The sequence below is a fragment of the Tachysurus fulvidraco genome, chromosome 23 (genome assembly GCF_022655615.1).
Source record: "Tachysurus fulvidraco isolate hzauxx_2018 chromosome 23, HZAU_PFXX_2.0, whole genome shotgun sequence".
Lineage (NCBI taxonomy): Eukaryota > Metazoa > Chordata > Actinopteri > Siluriformes > Bagridae > Tachysurus > Tachysurus fulvidraco.
Window position 1 is genome coordinate 4,024,143 of NC_062540.1, and position 19,481 is coordinate 4,043,623.

Sequence of the window (19,481 nt, forward strand, 5' to 3'; positions counted from 1 at the left end):
TTCGATTTATTGAATATAATTGTATTAATTGAATTATATAAGTGCCTGGATAGTAGAGGTAAAAGCTGTCTAACATTTTATGTAAATGTATTCTAGCATAAATGATTTGAAATTAATAGGTTTGGCCTTACAAATGCATTTTTATTGTCGTGGAATTTCTAATAAAAATAAAAACTCTAAATCAGTGTATTTAAAAATTGAATATCGTTCTTTTATTCTAAAAGTATTACTCGAAAATATTAGCAAAATACGGATTCTGAAAATACAGACTTTAAATCGAATTCTAAAACGTGGACTCGGATTTTTAAAGCTAATTCCGGTTTTAAATAGCTTGTACAGCAATCTGTTCTGTAGCAAACAAGCAAGAAGATGCAAGTATCTAACAAAGGGGTCAGAATTAAAAAAAAAAAGCTTTTTTGTTTTCCTTGTCAAATTGAGAAAACACGAGAAGAGCAAACATACTGAAATAAATGTAAAAAATAAATTTAAAAAATCTTAAATCACTGTTGGATGTTATAGTGCAAAATAGCATATCAGGGACGATAGGTGAAATAAGTGAACTCTCCTAAGGCATTATTTTCTTAACTAGGACAATGATATGCATTTAGCTCGGGTTATCAGAATTATTTCCTTGATGGATTAGTTTATTTCTGGCACTAGTTGACCTACGACTGCAAAACCACTCTATGGGGACAGTATACAAATTTATATAGACATACATGATTTTTTTGTAACAGTGTCACATTTCGTTTTGTACTATGTCTTATTTATACATTACAAAAAATACGAATATAATATCAGCTAAATAGATAACCAGTTTCAAATCGTTTGAAATCGTCTCTACAAAGGTAAATAACTCAACTGGCTTAAATTAAATAGTACCCATATTTTTTGGAGTAATTGGTATTTTATTTCTTTTTATATTGCTTCTTAACTACACTAGGAGAGAATTCACTTGATATAGATAGGTGAAATAGATGTATCGCGAGACATACACTGTTTCAATGAGCCAAATGGCATTTTTCAACTCATTATTTACAAATCGATCACATAATGCATTCAATAAACTAAGTGTTTCTTATCAGTAGATTTACCAAATGTTAGTGTGCTATGTGATTTACAGATGACTCGTTGAAGCATGTATACTCCTGTCAAAACAGGAGCTTATTCATGAACAGAATGTGAGTTGCTCTGAAAGGCAAATCTAACATGTGAACTTGTTTCTTGTCATTCCTTTGCATGCCCAATCAAAATACCCTGGGAGGTTTTCCATTCTCCTTGACGGGTGTGCCTTTATTATAGTGCACCATAGGTTATTACTTCTTAAAACCAAAAAAATGAGGACTGCAAACTGACCCTGAATGCAGGACAAAAACAACAGAAGGATATATAACAGCACCCCCTAATGGCCGTTTATGATTTATATAGTATTCAAAGAGTTACAATGCACATGTAAAAATATTGGAAAGAATGTAAGAAAGGACAGTACACTTAACTGCTCAATTACATATTTTCAAGTAAAAATGAAAGAAATGGAACTGATTTCCTTACTTTCATTTTGTTGTTCCTTACTTTTCCTTACTGCATTATGTCTTGTTAGTAGAATAACCCAATCGTGACCATTGATTGCATTTCCATTATCATGTAAATGCTGTATGACCTAAAAATATTGTGTGAATTAGAAAAGTAATAAATATATATTTAAATACTATTGAATTAAAATACCAATTAAACATTGAATGTTAGATTTTAAATCAAGGTTAATTCATAAATTCAATCAGTCAATTATTTTTTCCCTGGTGGCATTCGCAATGAATCTGCTCTGACTGTTCCTAGCCATAGATTCCATTTCTTTCTCCTGGTTCCCCATATTTTATAAACCAACTGTAAAATATTTCTCCAGTAGGTTCTGGATACATAGCCACTGAGGTTTTTATATTTTGTTGCCTTATAACATGTTGGAATGGAATTTCAAGTGTTGGAACAACATCTGCTGCTGTCATAATAATAATAATAATAATAATAATAATAATAATAATAATAATAATAATAATAATAATAATAATAATAATAATAATAATAATAATAATATAATGCAGACCACAGTGACCTTCAGGTATTGTTCCATAATTTTACCTTCACTCTGACCTTCACACTGACTCTAGGGCTATGAAAAACAGCTGGTGGTAAAACATGTTAACATTGTAATTCATTTATGACATATGTTAATACACTTATACAATAAGCTGCTTAAATACTGACATTCTTATACTAACTGTAACCTTTATTAACAAAGCTGTAAGAAATGTCTATTTTGTCTAAATGCTCTGTCTTGCCCAAAAAAATAAAAATCTCTGGCAAGCTATGAAATTTCATCTGCTAAAAGAGTATACAGTTAAGTTTAACACAATACATTTGTGTTACAGAATGAAATTAACAGACAAGCTACTGACCACCCAAACATACAAACAATAAGCTTTACATTTCTGAAATATTGCAGTAATGTTTGAGGTAAGTAAACTTATTTTGTAATGTATTCTGTTGCTAGTCAAAATGGCAGCTTGTTGTCCAACAAATATTTTCCAATTATTTTAAAATTATTAATATATTCAAATAAAAATTTTGAATAAACACACTAGATTTCTCTGCCTGACCCCCCCAATATCTGATGTCATGCATTTTAGACAGCACTCAAGCCCTTGTCTTGTTGAGAAAATACATGTCCATTTTACTGCCCTGAGAAATGCCTTCTGACTGGCTATGGTATTTACAACTCAGTGGTATTTACAGCTGTAAGCACAGCCAGAATTTTGTCTCTCTCTGCTAATACTTGAAAAAAAGTCTTGTTCTGTTTCTTGTTCTTCTTTTACACCCCCCACACAGAAACACACACAGAAACACGCACAGAAACACACACACACACACACACACACACACACACACACACACACACACACACACACACACACACACACACACACACACACACACACACACACACACACACACACATTATTATTATTATTATTATTATTATTATTATTATTATTATTATTATTATTAGTAGTAGTAGTAGTAGTAGTAGTAGTAGTAGTAGTAGTAGTAGTAGTACTCAATTTATGAACTGTAGCTTAGAGTTTGCCAGAAATTGGAGTACAATATTAATAATCTTATTATTTATCATCCAGGATCACTCTGACCACTGTCACCGTCATATAATGTTTAATTATTTGTTTGTTTGTTTGTTTATGTTTAAGATCTATTTTCTTATAATGTGGGCTACAAGCAACAAACAACAATCAAGCAAATTAAAGTGGGCACTGATGCTATTGATTAAAATCACCATGGCGTCAAAGAATTCTTTATTCTTATAAGCCAACAACCGTTTCTCGACTATTGCTTTCCGTGTTTTAATCTTTTACAACATAAAATAAACTCATCGAATAATCAAACAGCTCTTTTATGCTCAAGCATAACCTTGAATTGCGGCAGGAGATAAAATACTGATTTTTTTTATTTAAAATGTAGCCTGCAAAGATAATATCAGAAAATGTATATTACAATACAATGATTGCAATAATCCATCAGGGCCTCCTCTCTTAAAAGAACAAAGCGAAAATCAAACGTTAAACCTTGTATGAGCATATGTATTTGTTAGGTAATAACCAGTGTATTAAATGTTACTAATATATCTGGACGTTAAATATATAAAAGGAAAAGGCGAATTAATTCACTGTGATTAAACACATGGGGAGATTTGAAGAGCAGAAAGCGAGTTTTGACTTTTGTTGCACTGCATTGTTGTTCACACTGCCCTGTACATGACCCCACTGCACAACACTGCAGCTCTGCCCTGTACATGACCCGCCATAATGTCTCATTTAAAGATCTATGTGCTGCGCTCTGGGCTCTCATCTGCAACCCAATACAAGATGAGTTAAAATACTTTCAAGCTCCCAAAGCCACTTCCTCTACGACAAACGGAGATTATGACTAAATCTACTCATTTTACACATGTATACACCGTATTAATTCTGAGCCATACAGTACTGAAAACCTTGAGACAACTTTGAAGTATGTGTAACATATGTTTAAGAAAACATACAGTATATTTAAGGCTTGCATTTTTTTTACATTGACGCAAGAAATTCGTAATTAAAAATGATTGCACTGCAAGAAGCTCTAATTTCTAAACTTTTCAGAATCGATGAAGAAAGAATTTGCAAAGAAATAACGGAGCACATTAAGCATTCCAGAATCAATTTCTCAAAAAGTACTATTGGATTACATGCACTGAATAATTCCCGGGAGTGTTCCAAAGGAGAGTACGTATTTAATTTGAAACGGGAAAAGCGAGATTATCAACTTACTGCGATCGCCAGGGATCCATTTACGAGAGACGCGTTTTGCCGAACCGTGTAGTCTGAAAGGAGTAAAGGCTTACTGACTGCCCTAAAGCCGCTCTCCCTTTCGAAGATACGACCAGCCAACAGCTGCGATTGAGGACAGTTAAGATTATATATGATGTAAATATATTGAGGGTTTGTCAGGTCTTCCAGGCCATAAAACCCACTCTAATGACCCCACGTGCTCTCCATGAACCACTCGCAGGTCCTGCTTAAGGCAATTGGCATAAATAACCCTCAAAACTTCAAAATACGTGGACAGAAAGCTAAAAAGGCGGCCTTCTTTAAAAAAGCAACTTAGTAGCCACTGTTGCACCGAAAGTGTTTGCAATAGTCAAGAGAGTGAGTGTTGAAACTAACAGCGATATGGAAATTCCGTGAAACTCCTGTTTAGGTGAGTAAGCGCAAAAAAAATTGTACGTTTGATGAAATAAATACATATTTAGAGATTGTGTCATTTTGGAAAGGTCCTAAAACTTGAGGATCAAATATAGTCAGATAAGGAAAATGGTGAAAAATATGTAAATATATTTATGTGGTCAATCAAATAGTGAATGTTTTCTCAAGCCTAAGTGACGTACAATGCGAAATCAATTCATATTAAACGAGAGATAAAAATTGTAGGCCTAATCTAATGTCGTAACTGTCCACAGTCATTTGAGGGACTCAGATAAAAACGCTAAATATATTTTACTTATTGTATTTTATTTTAGAATAAATGAGGAAATCTATTTACACCTATCTTTACACTAAAAATAGATTTGTGTGCTACGTCTGTGATGCAGTCACAAATGTTCGCAAAACTTCCGATCGTCTGTTGAAAAAGGAAACAGTTGTCACTGTTTGAGGGGTGTGAGGAAACGCAATAAAACTTTATTGGGGTCATAAAGTTTTATGCCTCAGTCTGAGGGCTACTGTAAATAATTGGCCCAAGGGATATGACCGGAGAGATCCCATTGTGCCTCATTATTTCGTCTGTTCAAGATTTTACAGGTACATTTAGATACAAGGACAGAATAGTTGCTTTTTAACTATATAGAAATAGCACTTCGCCAATCTAAATATCAATAAGTGGAATTTATTTCGTCTATAGTCTCATAACCAGACTATAAGCCATTGAACAATAGTTAGACTATTTGTATATGACAGACGTTTTTGTCTTTTCGTTCCATTGGTGTAAGGGTTACTTGATTAAAACGAACAGAACAATTGAAAGAGTCTATCTTGTAATAACTTTATTTAAGTTATTAGGCCGCACCAACCACATTTGATTTTTTTATGCATTGCACATATACCATAGGTAAGATTTTGAAGGTTGATTTTGAAAAAAATGAAGATTAAGATGTAGATTAGAACTCTGAGAATACTGAGTATTTAGCATTGCACTGGGCAAATTTCTGTTACTGAATTGCCTCACATTTATGCTAATACAACTTTGAAACAGTATACTTTACTGTACAGTCTACTTTAGTATTAAAAAACATTCAAAGTCTTTTCTTTCAGCAGTAAATTTAAATTACTCACACCAGGCACAGAAAGCAGGACTATCTAAGGTGTTTTTCAAACATACAATAAGTAATATGACATTTTGTTGCGTGCAGATCAGTACTACAGACACATCCTATAAACAGACATATCCTATCAGACATATAAACATAAATTACAGAAGTCAAAGCAAATAATATTGAACTACCTAAAACCATGAGAGATCTCTTTAAATAATTAGAATTGCACGTTCACGTGTTAACCGTCTGTAAGTTCTGGATGGGTGTGACCCAAATAAGCTCCTCCCCGTTGTCAGTGTGTCGTCAGCTGAACAAGTTGTGAGGACATACGTTACATACTTACATTAAATTAAAACTGTGATCTCTACGTTATAATTAATAATTGTCAGTTTTGAACAGCATGGACTCTGAAGCATTTATGTTAATGAACTTTTGTTTCATCTTGTTTGCAGGTATATTTGCTATATCACCTTTTCATTATAGTGCACCTTTAACTTTCAGCTTTGAGTCCTTCTTCCACTTCATGCGACGGTTCTGGAACCAAATTTTAATTTGTCGCTCGTTCAGGCAGAGGTTATTGGCGATCTCGATTCGCCTGCGACGTGTGAGGTATCGGTTGAAATGGAACTCTTTCTCCAACTCCAGAGTCTGGTAGCGGGTGTAACTGGTTCGTGACCTTTTACCGTCAGATTCTGAGCAGAAAGATATTGGTTATGTCCACGGAAAGATCAAGCATCATAGTGATGTTCTTTCACAGTTATATTTTGGCCTACAGTAATGGCATGCTGATGTCAATTTCTACGTAATCCTAAAGTAAAATGTATGAAATGAAAATATACAAACATCCGCATCCATGTAGCTGATGATTTTAATGAGGTTATAAATGTTTAATGCACTTAATAACATTCGGGAGTGAATGGAATTGGAAGCAGGACTCGACTGACATCTAGTCACCGAACAATTTGCTATGGTTCAAATTTATATTTAAAAAAATAGATATATGTTTGATAGGACCAATAGTTAAGTGTCTTCATTATTTACATGGAATGAAACTTCCAGTTTCCACAACAGCGCGCAATACTAACGCTGCTGCTTAGTAGTCTAATTATAAATTAATTATATCTATTAAAATACCAAGATATAGGCAATAGATTGTTGACTGTAGAGTTAATTACTGTACTTAATTTCAGTTCATAAAGCACTTTCTCATTTTCACAAAAAAGATGCGGAAAATATTTTTTGTTTAAACAAGGTGACCATAATAAACCAAAAATCTTTTCTATTTTTGATTCTCTTATCCAATTATATAGCAGTAAATTTGGCTGCAGATCACAATAACAGGACAGTTTTACGAGCAATAGGTGCCTTTGTTATAAAATTTACGACCGTGAGTTTTATTATTTCCTGTTTTTGGCCTATAAAACTCAAGAAAGAAAGTAAACTGGGATCAGACCGGTATGGGATGGAATGATGAAAATATGAGATGCGCAGCTTTGCTATTTTCGTTAAAAAATACATTAGATTCAACTTTACCGTGGCTAATGTGTAGCTTGGTCATCCACGGGTATATCTGCGGTTGCGACTGGGTCTGGAGCTCACTCGAGTTAGTTTGTTGTTTAATCGTTGGCGCGATCTCCACATCACCGGGCTGGCTTTTGCCGCTGGGTTTTTCCGTAACTTCCATAATCAACTCTGATTTTTGGCTCAACAGTCCTTGACTGAGCAGGTTGTACCCGCGTGTACTGACACGACTTGGGGAACCCATTGCTGCGCAAGCCTGGCGATGTGGTGGCGCGTTGATCCTGGCACTGTTGTGTTTATTCATCGCCTCCCGTTTCGGGGACTCGGAAACGACTTGAGAGGCTAACGCTCCACTGAGATCGAGCCCCCCGTAAGAATAAGTGGACTGCTGAAACTCTGAGACAGCCCCATAGTTAGCAAAAGTGCGCATGCTAAAGGAGGGTGCATCGTGGGTTTGGTTACAAAAAGAGTTTTCCACGTACGAGCTCATTCTACTTAGATACAAAGTAGTCTACAAAAAAAGAATCGACTAGAAGCGCGCAATCACAACAGAACCAAAATGAACGTATAACATACATCGATTGTTTGTTGTTACTAATCTTGTTTATTGTTTTAGATTTGTCTCCCTTGGAAGTTAAAGGGGCTTTGCCCTAAAAAAGGCAGGATTTATAGGTGGCGGAATATCGCTTGTTTTTTTCACGATGCAACGTGTAATGCCCAAATATGGGATGCTTAAATAGAATCACGTGCAAGTGTTGGCCAGTCATAAATTGGCTTGATCCCCCCGAGATTATTGATGAATAAGGGAAACGTGTCCGATAACTTTGTGTTGCGGAGACTATCTAAGCGTTTGGGCAAAAAGGCGCGAGACCGTTAGACAAGAGCGTCATCTGGTGTCTGATATTTGGCAAAGCTGAGACACGCACACCAGTACAATTGTCGTTATTTTACGATATATTAAAATGCTGTTATATGTGCTTTTTTCTCAATTCACATGTATCATATTTGACAACTTTTAAGAAAGACAAGTGTAGATGTTCTGAAGTACTAAGGTCTTGGAAAACTGGTTAACCTAACTAGAAATGTGTTAATTCTTAACCGCAATGGTTCGTGGTTAGCATTACGCATACATTTACACTCAGAGACTTTGAAAATAAAATTCACTTGCATGTGATGATTTTACAGCAGACCTGCTTCATTTATTGCTTGGAGTGGGCTTATCAACGCTACTCAAACAAATACTGATATTTTTACTGTGTATTGCTGTGTTTGTGATTGTAATTATACGTACTGGAGTGAAAATCCATTCCAGTAAAAGTAAGTTTAGCTCTTGAAAATAAATTTATGTTGTATTTTTTCCCTCCCATGAGGCTTTGTTTTTGAAAAAATAAAAATCGAGTTATCTTTCGAACTAATTTATGATTACAATGTTTTCACATAAACATATTTTCCTTAGCTCATTAAACACAATGATTCAGGCAAACAGTTTTGTCTTTGAAACGGTTTATTAAATAATACACATTTTTTGACAAAATATTAGACATGTAATTGCAAAACAGTGAATGTCTTCATTTTCATCGCAGTTTTTATTCACATTAAGACAACTTTATAAGCATGACTATACGTGTTTGTTGAATTGATATGAAATCAGCTGAACAGTAAATATTTAGCCAGTACAGCGGCTTTTTTACATCCACGCACTGACGGGATGAAGTTATTAAAATCTATAAGAACGTAAGGTAGCATGGTTCATCCCACCAGTGTTGGTGCTAATTGAAGAAGAACAAAATAACACGTGTGCATAGACTACGACATTTCCTTCACATTTGGAATGGTAATGGTACTGTGTATGCAAAATCGAAGGGAACGCTCATTGACCAAATTAGTTACAGTTTGAAATTTTTTTTGTTTCATATAGTAACTATTTACAAGCCTACAGAACACTATACTATTAAGACTGGCTGTCCAATAACAGCCTCTGTGATATTGCATCTAAACTGCCTAAAATGAGGCAAAACATATTCTTAATACAAAGAGTGATTAGCATAATCCTGCATATCACCCCCTCTCTCTCTGCGCATATTTGTGTGATAATGGTTGGGAAATGAGTGTAAAGGTATAGCAGAATACACAGTCCATGCAGTTATAATTGCATTTTGAGAGTTTATAGGTAGTTGCGTTGCAGTTTAACAGGCGTTTACAAATCAAAACAAATCTACTAGTCTTTGTTTTTAACTTCTTCTGTCGCCTCCTGATTACTTTGTTTTTCTTCTCCCTGGGAAGCATCCGTCGAATCTGTTCCACTTACAGTCGAAGTCAGGTTGGTCTCTTTCTTCCATTTCATGCGGCGGTTCTGAAACCAAATTTTAATTTGGCGCTCTGTTAAACAAAGAGCATTGGCAATCTCTATCCGTCTGCGTCGGGTCAAGTAGCGATTGAAATGGAACTCCTTTTCTAGCTCCAGGGTTTGGTATCGGGAGTAAATCTGTCGACCTCTTCTTCTGTCAGATCCGTACCCAACTCCTGTTAATAAAATATAAAAAAGTGGATCAAAAAATGTGGAATTAACTACTGACACATTTGTGCTATTGCTATATATCAGAAACATTTAATTAATATACACACACACACACACACACATATATATATACATATTATATTCTCACGTTTGCTACTTATTGAAGTTTACTTGGCACAATATTTTGCACAGTACAACAGTACTAGATAAATGTAATCATATATATATATAAATCGTCAGATTATAAAAGACCCCTTTTAAAAGAGGAAATAGATTATATATATATATATATATATATATATATATATATATATATATATATATATATATATATATATATATATATATATATAACACTTTTTTAATTGAAGATGCAAAGTTTTTCCCTTGCATTAAAGGAAAGTTTGTCCGAACTGCTATTGCCTCTTTTAAAAGGGGTCTTTTATAATCTGACGATTTAGTTGTGCTTTATGGGGTCATAAAATGTAGGCGCGCTGTTACTGTGGCATATCGTAAAACTGAGTCACTCCACCAGAGTAAAATAGCTGGCCGGAGCGTAACACTCACCGCTGTGCGAGTTCATGCGCTGCATCCACGGATAAATCTGGATCTGGTTCCCTTTTTGCTCCTGCCCAACGCCTCGACCGTGTTCCAGGCTGTACTCCTGAGCTACGTGGCTCTGAGCATTGATTCCCATGCTAGTTTGCCTGCAGCTGGGAAGCACTTCCTTGTCTTGGAGGAACACATTAGATCCGTATTCGTACGGTCCCCGGCTTGACCCGAACACAACGTTGTCTTGTGGGGAATAGAAAGGGGACGCGTAAATCCGGTTCTGGGTCACAGTGGAACCGTAAGACGAGAAATGTCTGACAGGATCATACGTGGTCGTGTTTAGTGGCATGTTAGGCAAAACCTCTTGACCACCGGATAAATGACAGGAGAGTGACGGGTTCGCGAAATACGAATTCATGCCTTCCCCTATCGCCCTCTCATCAACTCTGCCTACCTTCTTAATACCCCTTGCTCAGTCTCTCGCTTCTTCACTGTGCGTCTATGTGTCTATGTTCCTCTCCCATATACTCACGCTCGTGTCTCCTTCCTGCTTTGAAAACTCTTTTGTTTAGTTCAGTAGGATTTCAATAATTTTAATTTCTAGACTCCGGTTAAGACGCGCAACCCAAGTGTTATAGCTAAGGCTTGGCTCAAGGAAAGACAATATGACAACGTCACCTGACTAGTTTCCACCAATTGAGAGCGCTGTATACGAGGAATATGTAGCTTGTAGCTTCATATCCCAGTGGTTTCAGTTGATAATGTTTAAGGAAAACAGACTCTCTCTCTCTCTCTCTCTCTCTCTCTCTCTCTCTCTCTCTCTCTCTCTCTCTCTCTCTCTCTCTCTCTCTCTTTCTCTCCCTCTCTCGCTAGCTAGCTCGCTCGCTTTTTCACTTGCTGAATCTCGTCTCTCTTGGAAAATTGTGATATGACCTACATATGTGATAATCAATGCATCCATGAATAGTGTAAGACAAACAATTGTGCAGTGAATGTGGTTACGGAAATATTTATATTTTCTGTAGTTTGAAATTAGACCAGAACGTGCCATATCGAATTACCCGCACTATTAACAACGTTTACAACCCACAGAAAGAATAGCTTCATTGGCATGACACTTAAAGGCTGATAGGCTTAATAATTTTGGTTAAACCAAAATGCAAAATTATAGTGTAAGTTCTCTGGGTTTGTCAATTTTATAAAAGATATTTAATTTTTGTGTAACGTTTAAAATGTCCTAAGTCATTGATACACATGTAAGTAAAAAAAAAAACCAAGTCAATTATGTATCATGTTTGACATTGCATTGCAGAACATGTGCAGCAGCAGATGTGTTTACTTTGACTGTCGACGTTCAATTTTGGTTAAATATTATAGGAAATTACATTTTAAGGCGTTCAAAATAAATAATATATTATTGCATGTGTTTATTGTTGTCAGTCAACAAGCTTAAATGAAAAAGCCAAAATGTTTTATTGTGGTGTGTATGTATCTTAAATATTTGTTTTCTTTTCGTGTCCTCTAGCATTTTTGGTTATGAAAGGGAAACGTCTGTGCATTTCCTTTCGCCATTTGTATTGCATTGAATTTTTTGCTACTGAAGGGACAAGAGGAAGGCGGGGGAGGGGGCATGTTACAAAAGAATGCGTCAAACGCGCCTTGGTGCCATAAAAGTCAAAAACCAACTGAGAACTTCCAGCTCTAAAGCAATTACTGTCTCAACACTCAGAGAAGAACACCACTTGAACAGCGCATTTATTTACAAATGATGCGGAATAGAATTTTTGCTTATAATATACTTTATAAAGCAGATTATACAAGATAACAACGGTCCTCCAGTCAACATAACCTGATATTTGCTTAACATGTAAAGTTAACCCCAACTGCGTGTAACAGTACGACAAAAAGTGCTTAAATAAAACTAGTTTACCTGCTTTTTTGCGAATACGGTTTTAAATTTTGAATAACCAGCCAAAACGCATTCGGTCAAAACTACAAAAGGCACATTTTGAAATAAGTGAGTGGTGGAGAGCAAATTATCTTAATGCAATCCGCATGACTGAAAGTGTAAAGCCAAAAACAGTGGCTCTGAAAGGTGCGTACGACATTAGACTGACAGAAAAGTAGAGTTTAGTCTTTAATTGAAATGAGTGATTTATGGAAATCGCTGATTAACTGAAATAATTTCAGTCATGAACATCACAAAAATAATAATTTAAAGAATAGCTCTTAGCATAGGACAAGAACAACAACAAAAAAATGCTGCAATGCTTTCAAATTCCGCATTCAGTCCATTTTCACCATATTTAATCTGTAGCTAAAAAATGTAACCAATATTTGAATAAAAAAAAGTATTTCCCTTATATATTCGTTGAATATACGTTTTACATTCCCTGCATTGTATTGCAATAATACTGTAACATAATAATCTGCCTTGTAAATACCTACTAATATAATCTATAAAATTCTAATTAATAATTGGAATAATACTATACCAGTATACCAGTATTATTTTTATTTATATTTGTAATTTTATATTTCATTGAACATTAAAAATAGTAATCATAAATACTATTTTTATATTAAAAAATATGGTTCGTATATAATTCATAATCACTTTAGATTGTTAGAATTTGCATATTTTCATATCCTAAATTTAACCAATATGAATTTTAAGTGTATGTAAAATAAAGTGTATCTTTAAAAAATTACATAATGTGCAAAATATGCGTTATGACAATCAGAAATAGGATAAATGGGTATATATTTAAGCGTTGTATAACGCGTCATTTACCGAAACACACAGAGAATACTTATTTTACAATAAATCAGAATTTTAAGAACATCGCGTATACATGATCGCGTATACATCTGCGTTACTTATTATATTATTGTTTTTTTTTTTGTTTTTTGTTTTTTTTATAAAACAGAAGCCAGCTTGTTATACCCACATCTGGTCAAAAAAGATCAAAGTAGTTTCACGAGTCTATGCAAGTTGTACGTCTTTGATGTTCACCCGCATGACTCATGATCGCTTTGAATAAAGACCCTAAGACTACCAATGTATTTAATATAATCTATTTAAAAAAAATAACGAGCAAAACACGACGGACTCAGTAAGCTGTTGGTATGCGACTCGGGGGAACGAAACAGCTTAAGTGTTTTATTGCGGCCCATAAGACAAATCACATGGTTGTGTTTCGCCGTTGCAGGCGGCAATAAACGCAGGGTCCGTTTGGCCTGTATTATATTGACATGACAAAACCTGGCCATTGAAAAGTGCTGGAATGTTTCACTAAAACTTTATCTTGATGCGTGCAAGAACAACTGTAACATAAACAAAGGGCTTTCAGCTACAAAAACGAAAAGACAGAAACGCATCCAGACAACCTGTACAACACATACTAAAAGGGTGCTTATGATTTTTCTGTAGCCTCGTATCTCTTAACATTTAATAGAGTTTCATACAGAAATCTCAAACACTCAAATCCGCAAGTTGTTGTTCCAGGCTCAAGGTTTTATTTTAGTTATTAATATTTTTTCTTTACGTGAACTAACTGCTTTATTGCCACGCTTAATTATATTGTGAAATTACGCTAAATTTGCGTGACATTCATCTAAACTTAAACAGATATGTTCAAAATTTACGTCATACTGCTTCTGTTTGCTTTAATTTTATTTTGATTCTCTTCAATTTTACAGCGTCACGACATTCTCTTATTAATTAGAAAATAGAAAATTACTAGAAAAAAAACGGGGTACATTTGAAATCAACACATTATTATTCGTATATAGACACTATGTCGTTCACACATTTATTTTTTAAACGTATAGTACTTATTCTCTTTTGCTGTAGTCGAATGAGTCTAACCCTATGGCTGAACCTAAAACTATGTATTTATGTCATTAAAGGTACATTTGGTGCTTCAAAACAAGGACCTCAAACACACACACACACACACACACACACACACACACACACACACACACACACACACACACACACACACACACACTCACACACACACACACACACACACACACACACACACACACACACACACACACACACACACACACAGAGTGATCAATCACGCTATATATTGCAAACATTAGTTCCCAGCAGTCCAAAATATACGTAGCCTGTGACAACAAATAATAATTGTATATATAAGGATAAAACAATTTTTTAATGTATCATTAATCTCTTTTATATCAAAAATCTGATGTAATCTATAACCACGTGTCTGCATAACTGTTATTTATTTATTTACTGTTGTTTTTTTTTAGATGGGATCAAAGGCAATTGAAGAGACGACACAATGAGAGCCTGTTCTAAGTGTGCTGCAAAAGTTACAACATAAAAAACCCATAATAATATAAATGCATCTTATGCACCTATGTAAATACATTCACTGACCCGTTAACATGCAGTATATGATTTTCTACATTAAATTGTAAATATAACTAAATGCAATTACCTCGCAGATGTATATTATGTTCTCTTGTGTACTCTTCTCTAAAAGACGCAACGTTGACTTATTTTATTAAATAATAAATAAACAATCTGACAAAACAAGACATGGTTAAATTGCGTTTTTTTGTACATATCTACATGATTTCCATACACCAACATGCTACAAATACGCCGGGGATTTCCCAGGTTCTCAGGAAGAGAACAGCCAGTTATATTTCTAACTTATATGTAGGTGTTTTGACAAGAAAATCTGTTGCTCCCATAATGGCTTTGTATGTAGACTGGGCACAAGGTGGCAGTATTGGTTGATCTAATTCTCAAAGGCGCTTCTCTCTCTCTCTCTCTCTCTCTCTCTCTCTCTCTCTCTCTCTCTCTCTCTCTCTCTCTCTCTCTCTCTCTCTCTCTCTCTCTCTCTCTCTGTGTGTGTGTGTGTGTGTGTGTGTGCTCAGCAATAACAGCAGTAAAACCAAAATGACACAGCCACAAAGGAAGGCAATAAAAGAATTTGTCACCAAAAATCCTTTGTTTAAACACAATATTTTATGCAGAATCCAAGATAGGTAAGTAGTTCCGTATACACACAGTCATGTCACATATCACATGTCACTTTATATCATCCACACACTTGCACTAATTATAAAGTGCATATCAACAGTGAAATGTATATAGGTGTATAGCATTTGGAAGTCGGATATAGTCTCTGGTTACGTGATATGAATGTTTGTTTTTTTGTGCTTGAGGGTATGTGGTGGAACAAAACACACAAACACACGCGCGCGCGCGCGCACACACACACACACACACCCGGGCACGCGGGCGAGCTCGCGCACGCGCGCGCGAACGCTCGCATACACACACTTTCATAAAATTGTTTCATAGTGTAATTGAAAAACATTACCTTTCAATTCATTTTTTTTTACAGATTTCTGTAATCAACCCCATTATATGATTTTATATTCATCAAACATAATTAAATTAAACAAAAAAATTGATCAGACCGCTCCTCTTCATAGTAATGACACTCAATAAAGACCAATGGAGCCATTTAAAATGTCATCTCCATTTCCTTAAACCACACCCGTAAGTCATAGATGCTTCATAAATGTAGCGGATCTAGGTACTTTGTCAGCCAAAACCACACGACCTCTATAGCAAAGGTATACGAGAATCTGCCAAACAATACACCAGACTAGATACCTTAGATAATCTTAATCATATCCAAGCCTCATTATCATCTAAAGAAAATCGCGTGCATACTATTCGACCACCGTGTTACTGACATAGACCCTTTCTAGAAACCCATAGGCAGAGTTGAAGGGTTTACTTACCCGCACTTCCTTCTGCTTTCGTAACGATCGGCGGCTCAGCAGGACACGGATGTGATCTTTTCTCTGCCAGACTCGATATAACCGATCGAGACAAGAGGGAAAAGATCTTGTAACGGACAGACTGTAGTATTTACACCCCCATTCCCAAAGCACACACTCGAACGCACACACTTTAGTCACCCGTGCTGTCCCTTCCCCTCTTGGTGATAACACAGACAGGCAGAAAGAAGGCTAGAGGAGGCGGCGACTTTTGTAGGCTACAGTCATTACTGCCGCCGAGATAGTCGAGACTGAAGATTCTGTGCTTTAAAATCCATCTACCACGCATCGAAATGTCCGAAAATGAAAGAAAAAGTCGGATGCTAAGATCATTTCAACAGCAACGCAGGCTCTTCAGTCGATAGATGGGGAGATCCGAAGAGGAGACAAGAACGTAAAGTTCATGTTCATAGAGTGAGGACCACGTGGTACCTCACAGCCAATGGTCGGGTGGATTCAGTCGTAAACTTTTATTACTTAGCTGTAAATCCCCATCTAAACAACTAGGAATGTGTTGTTTTTTTCTCTATGTATTTCTCTCTCCCCTTGTTTTATTATAACATTGCTGGTAAAAGTGCCCACTGAAACTACTTGAAAGATCTGAATAAAACTTTCTGGGTTTTCTTATTGGGTATAGTTAAAATGGGGATTAATGTAGACAGCAGGATCGGGAAATAAAGGAATAAAGAGCAAAGAGCCTAGGACCACATATTAATAATATAATTCTTCAATCAACAACCAGACAACCCCAATATCAACAACTACAAGAACAACAACTAACAGTTACTTTTTTATTACTCAACACAATAATTCTTGTTCTTGTTATTCCTATCATTGTTATGTGTTCATCATCATCATCGTAATAATAATAATAATAATAATAATAATAATAATAATAATAATAATAATAATAATAATTATTATTATTATTATTATTATTATTATTATTATTATTATTATTATTATTATATTAACAATAATAATAATAATAATAATAATAATAATAATAATAATAATAATAATAATAATTATTATTATTATTATTATTATTATTATTATTATTATTATTATTATTATTATTATTATTATTATTACTATGATGATAATAATATTCACATTATCTAATACTCTAGCTATTAAAGATATTATAATCCAAGTAATGTAACATCTTATATCATTAAGGTCTATGAATAAGATGGTTTTGATAAATTCAGAATAAAGTCACACTATTCTCAAGCTCACGAATAACAAAGTCAGTAAAATAAATGTTAACAGCATTTACTGTCTCTTACAACACATTACATTACACATTTGGTGACTTCAGAGTAATTATGACAGAATTTTCTCATAGATTCAGGTAATCAATATAGACTTAATAATAACTGAAAGGGAATAAATCCCCTTCAACTCCCAAAACACCATTTTCACTCCTACTACCAAGGGCTTTAATTGTTATTTGGTTTAAATTCATACAAAATAGAGAGCACACAGTCGTGTCTTTACATATGTTGTAATGCATACAAAAACTGGATACAAAAGAAAAAAGTCCCTTTCCAAAACAAATAAGTCTGTGCTGTGCCGTGCTGTAAAAAATTGGTCATGTGCTGTTAAATGCCAAATGAATATAAAAAGCACTCACCCACAAAGTCCCACACACGCTTTACTTCAAAAATACTTATGTCTTCCTTTCAGTTCTTTTTGTATAAGTACGATCACTGATTGTTTTATTTAAATTATTATTTATAATTTAAAAAATAAAACACCTACAGTTGTGCGGCTTGATAAAAAATATAACTGGGAAGCAGCAATAGGTTACAGAACATTTTTCATATTTCTCAGTAGGCCACAATTACAAATACAGACTGTAAAATAATAACTTTTCTTAGTGGATTATTTAATTTCATTTTTAGTTCACTGGGGAACTGCACAAGGATTAGTTGAGCATATTTTTCTAGCTTTTTTAAGTACCAAGCGAGTATAAGTACATAAACATTTATACATACATTTTACACAAAGCAAGCAGTTCCATGTCCATGTTAAATTCCTTGTCTCTTGTTCTAGCACGTCTTGCTCTATAGAAATCAAAAGGGAAAAACGTCTGCCCGGATGCGAACTGTCGGGTTTACACCACCAATAAAGTTTACTGCAGGTGTAGTAAAGTCCTAATTTGGAATGTACTACAATGGCCAGACGGATGGACAATCGTCACTGGGGACTGGGAGCTTGCTAGTGAATTTTCACTGAAAAAGATTTAAAAGACAATAACCGATAAAGAAACGTTTCCTACAAAGCGGAGGTGCGATATTATAGATAATTATATCTTATAGTAGGGTTTATTCTCTAACATATCTAAGGACGCATTTTCTTTACATGGGTAAAATCGGTTTTAAACTAAAATGTTTATTCGATTTAAATTTCTATATGTTGGAATTGTTTTAGCCTAAACACAGCCAATGCTTTGAAGAAAAAAACTGACCATATTACCCCATCTATTACATTAATTTCGATTCAATAATCGTCAAAATTAATAAGGTATTTCAAATAAGCAAGAACTTCTTCTAAAAGTTTTTCCTCTGTGTCGGTTTTCCAAATAAATGTTGTACGTTTACTGCAATTAGGGTTAAATTTATTAGCAACGAACTATTTTTATTACCTGTCGTTACTAGGCGTAAAAGATCTTACGAGCTTACGGGCCACTTACCACACTTACGAGCTAATAAACCACACATAGAAGCTCAAAGTATCCCCGGTATAGTGTTCAAAAACTATACTACTTAAAGGTTTATGTTAAAAGATTATACGAAGATAAAGTGTAAAGTAACGTTTTCTACGAACTTATGATCAGTCATTTGGAGCATTTTGAAATTGAATTACTTAAATATATATCTTAAATTTCGGCCCTGTTGTTACATGTAAATCATAAAAATACATAAAAAACAAATCTAAGTTGTGTAGAACAAATATAATTTTCTAGACTATATTAGAAAAATACAAATTAACATAGCACGTAATTTTTTATTCATGTTGTCAGTTTTATCATAATAACCTCCAGGGCGCAACACCTGCTGTATTTTTTTTACTCATTATGAAATGTAATTGATGTTGGAGGATTAAGGATGTGATCTGGTTTATTGG

At 34.7% G+C, this 19,481-nt stretch overlaps 2 protein-coding genes across 2 annotated transcripts; both read right to left on the reverse strand.

Moving 5' to 3' along the window:
- Positions 1-5,624: 5,624 nt before the first annotated feature.
- hoxc5a (homeobox C5a) lies at positions 5,625-8,440 on the reverse strand. Its single transcript, XM_027145264.2, has 2 exons — positions 7,445-8,440; positions 5,625-6,603 (listed from the first exon to the last, which is right to left on the reverse strand). The coding sequence occupies exons 1-2, from the start codon at positions 7,920-7,922 to the stop codon at positions 6,389-6,391; spliced, it is 693 nt and encodes a 230-aa protein (XP_027001065.2). The 5' UTR covers positions 7,923-8,440; the 3' UTR covers positions 5,625-6,388.
- A 488-nt stretch (positions 8,441-8,928) lies between these two features.
- hoxc6a (homeobox C6a) lies at positions 8,929-12,935 on the reverse strand. Its single transcript, XM_027145262.2, has 2 exons — positions 10,518-12,935; positions 8,929-9,955 (listed from the first exon to the last, which is right to left on the reverse strand). The coding sequence occupies exons 1-2, from the start codon at positions 10,918-10,920 to the stop codon at positions 9,651-9,653; spliced, it is 708 nt and encodes a 235-aa protein (XP_027001063.1). The 5' UTR covers positions 10,921-12,935; the 3' UTR covers positions 8,929-9,650.
- Positions 12,936-19,481: the final 6,546 nt, after the last annotated feature.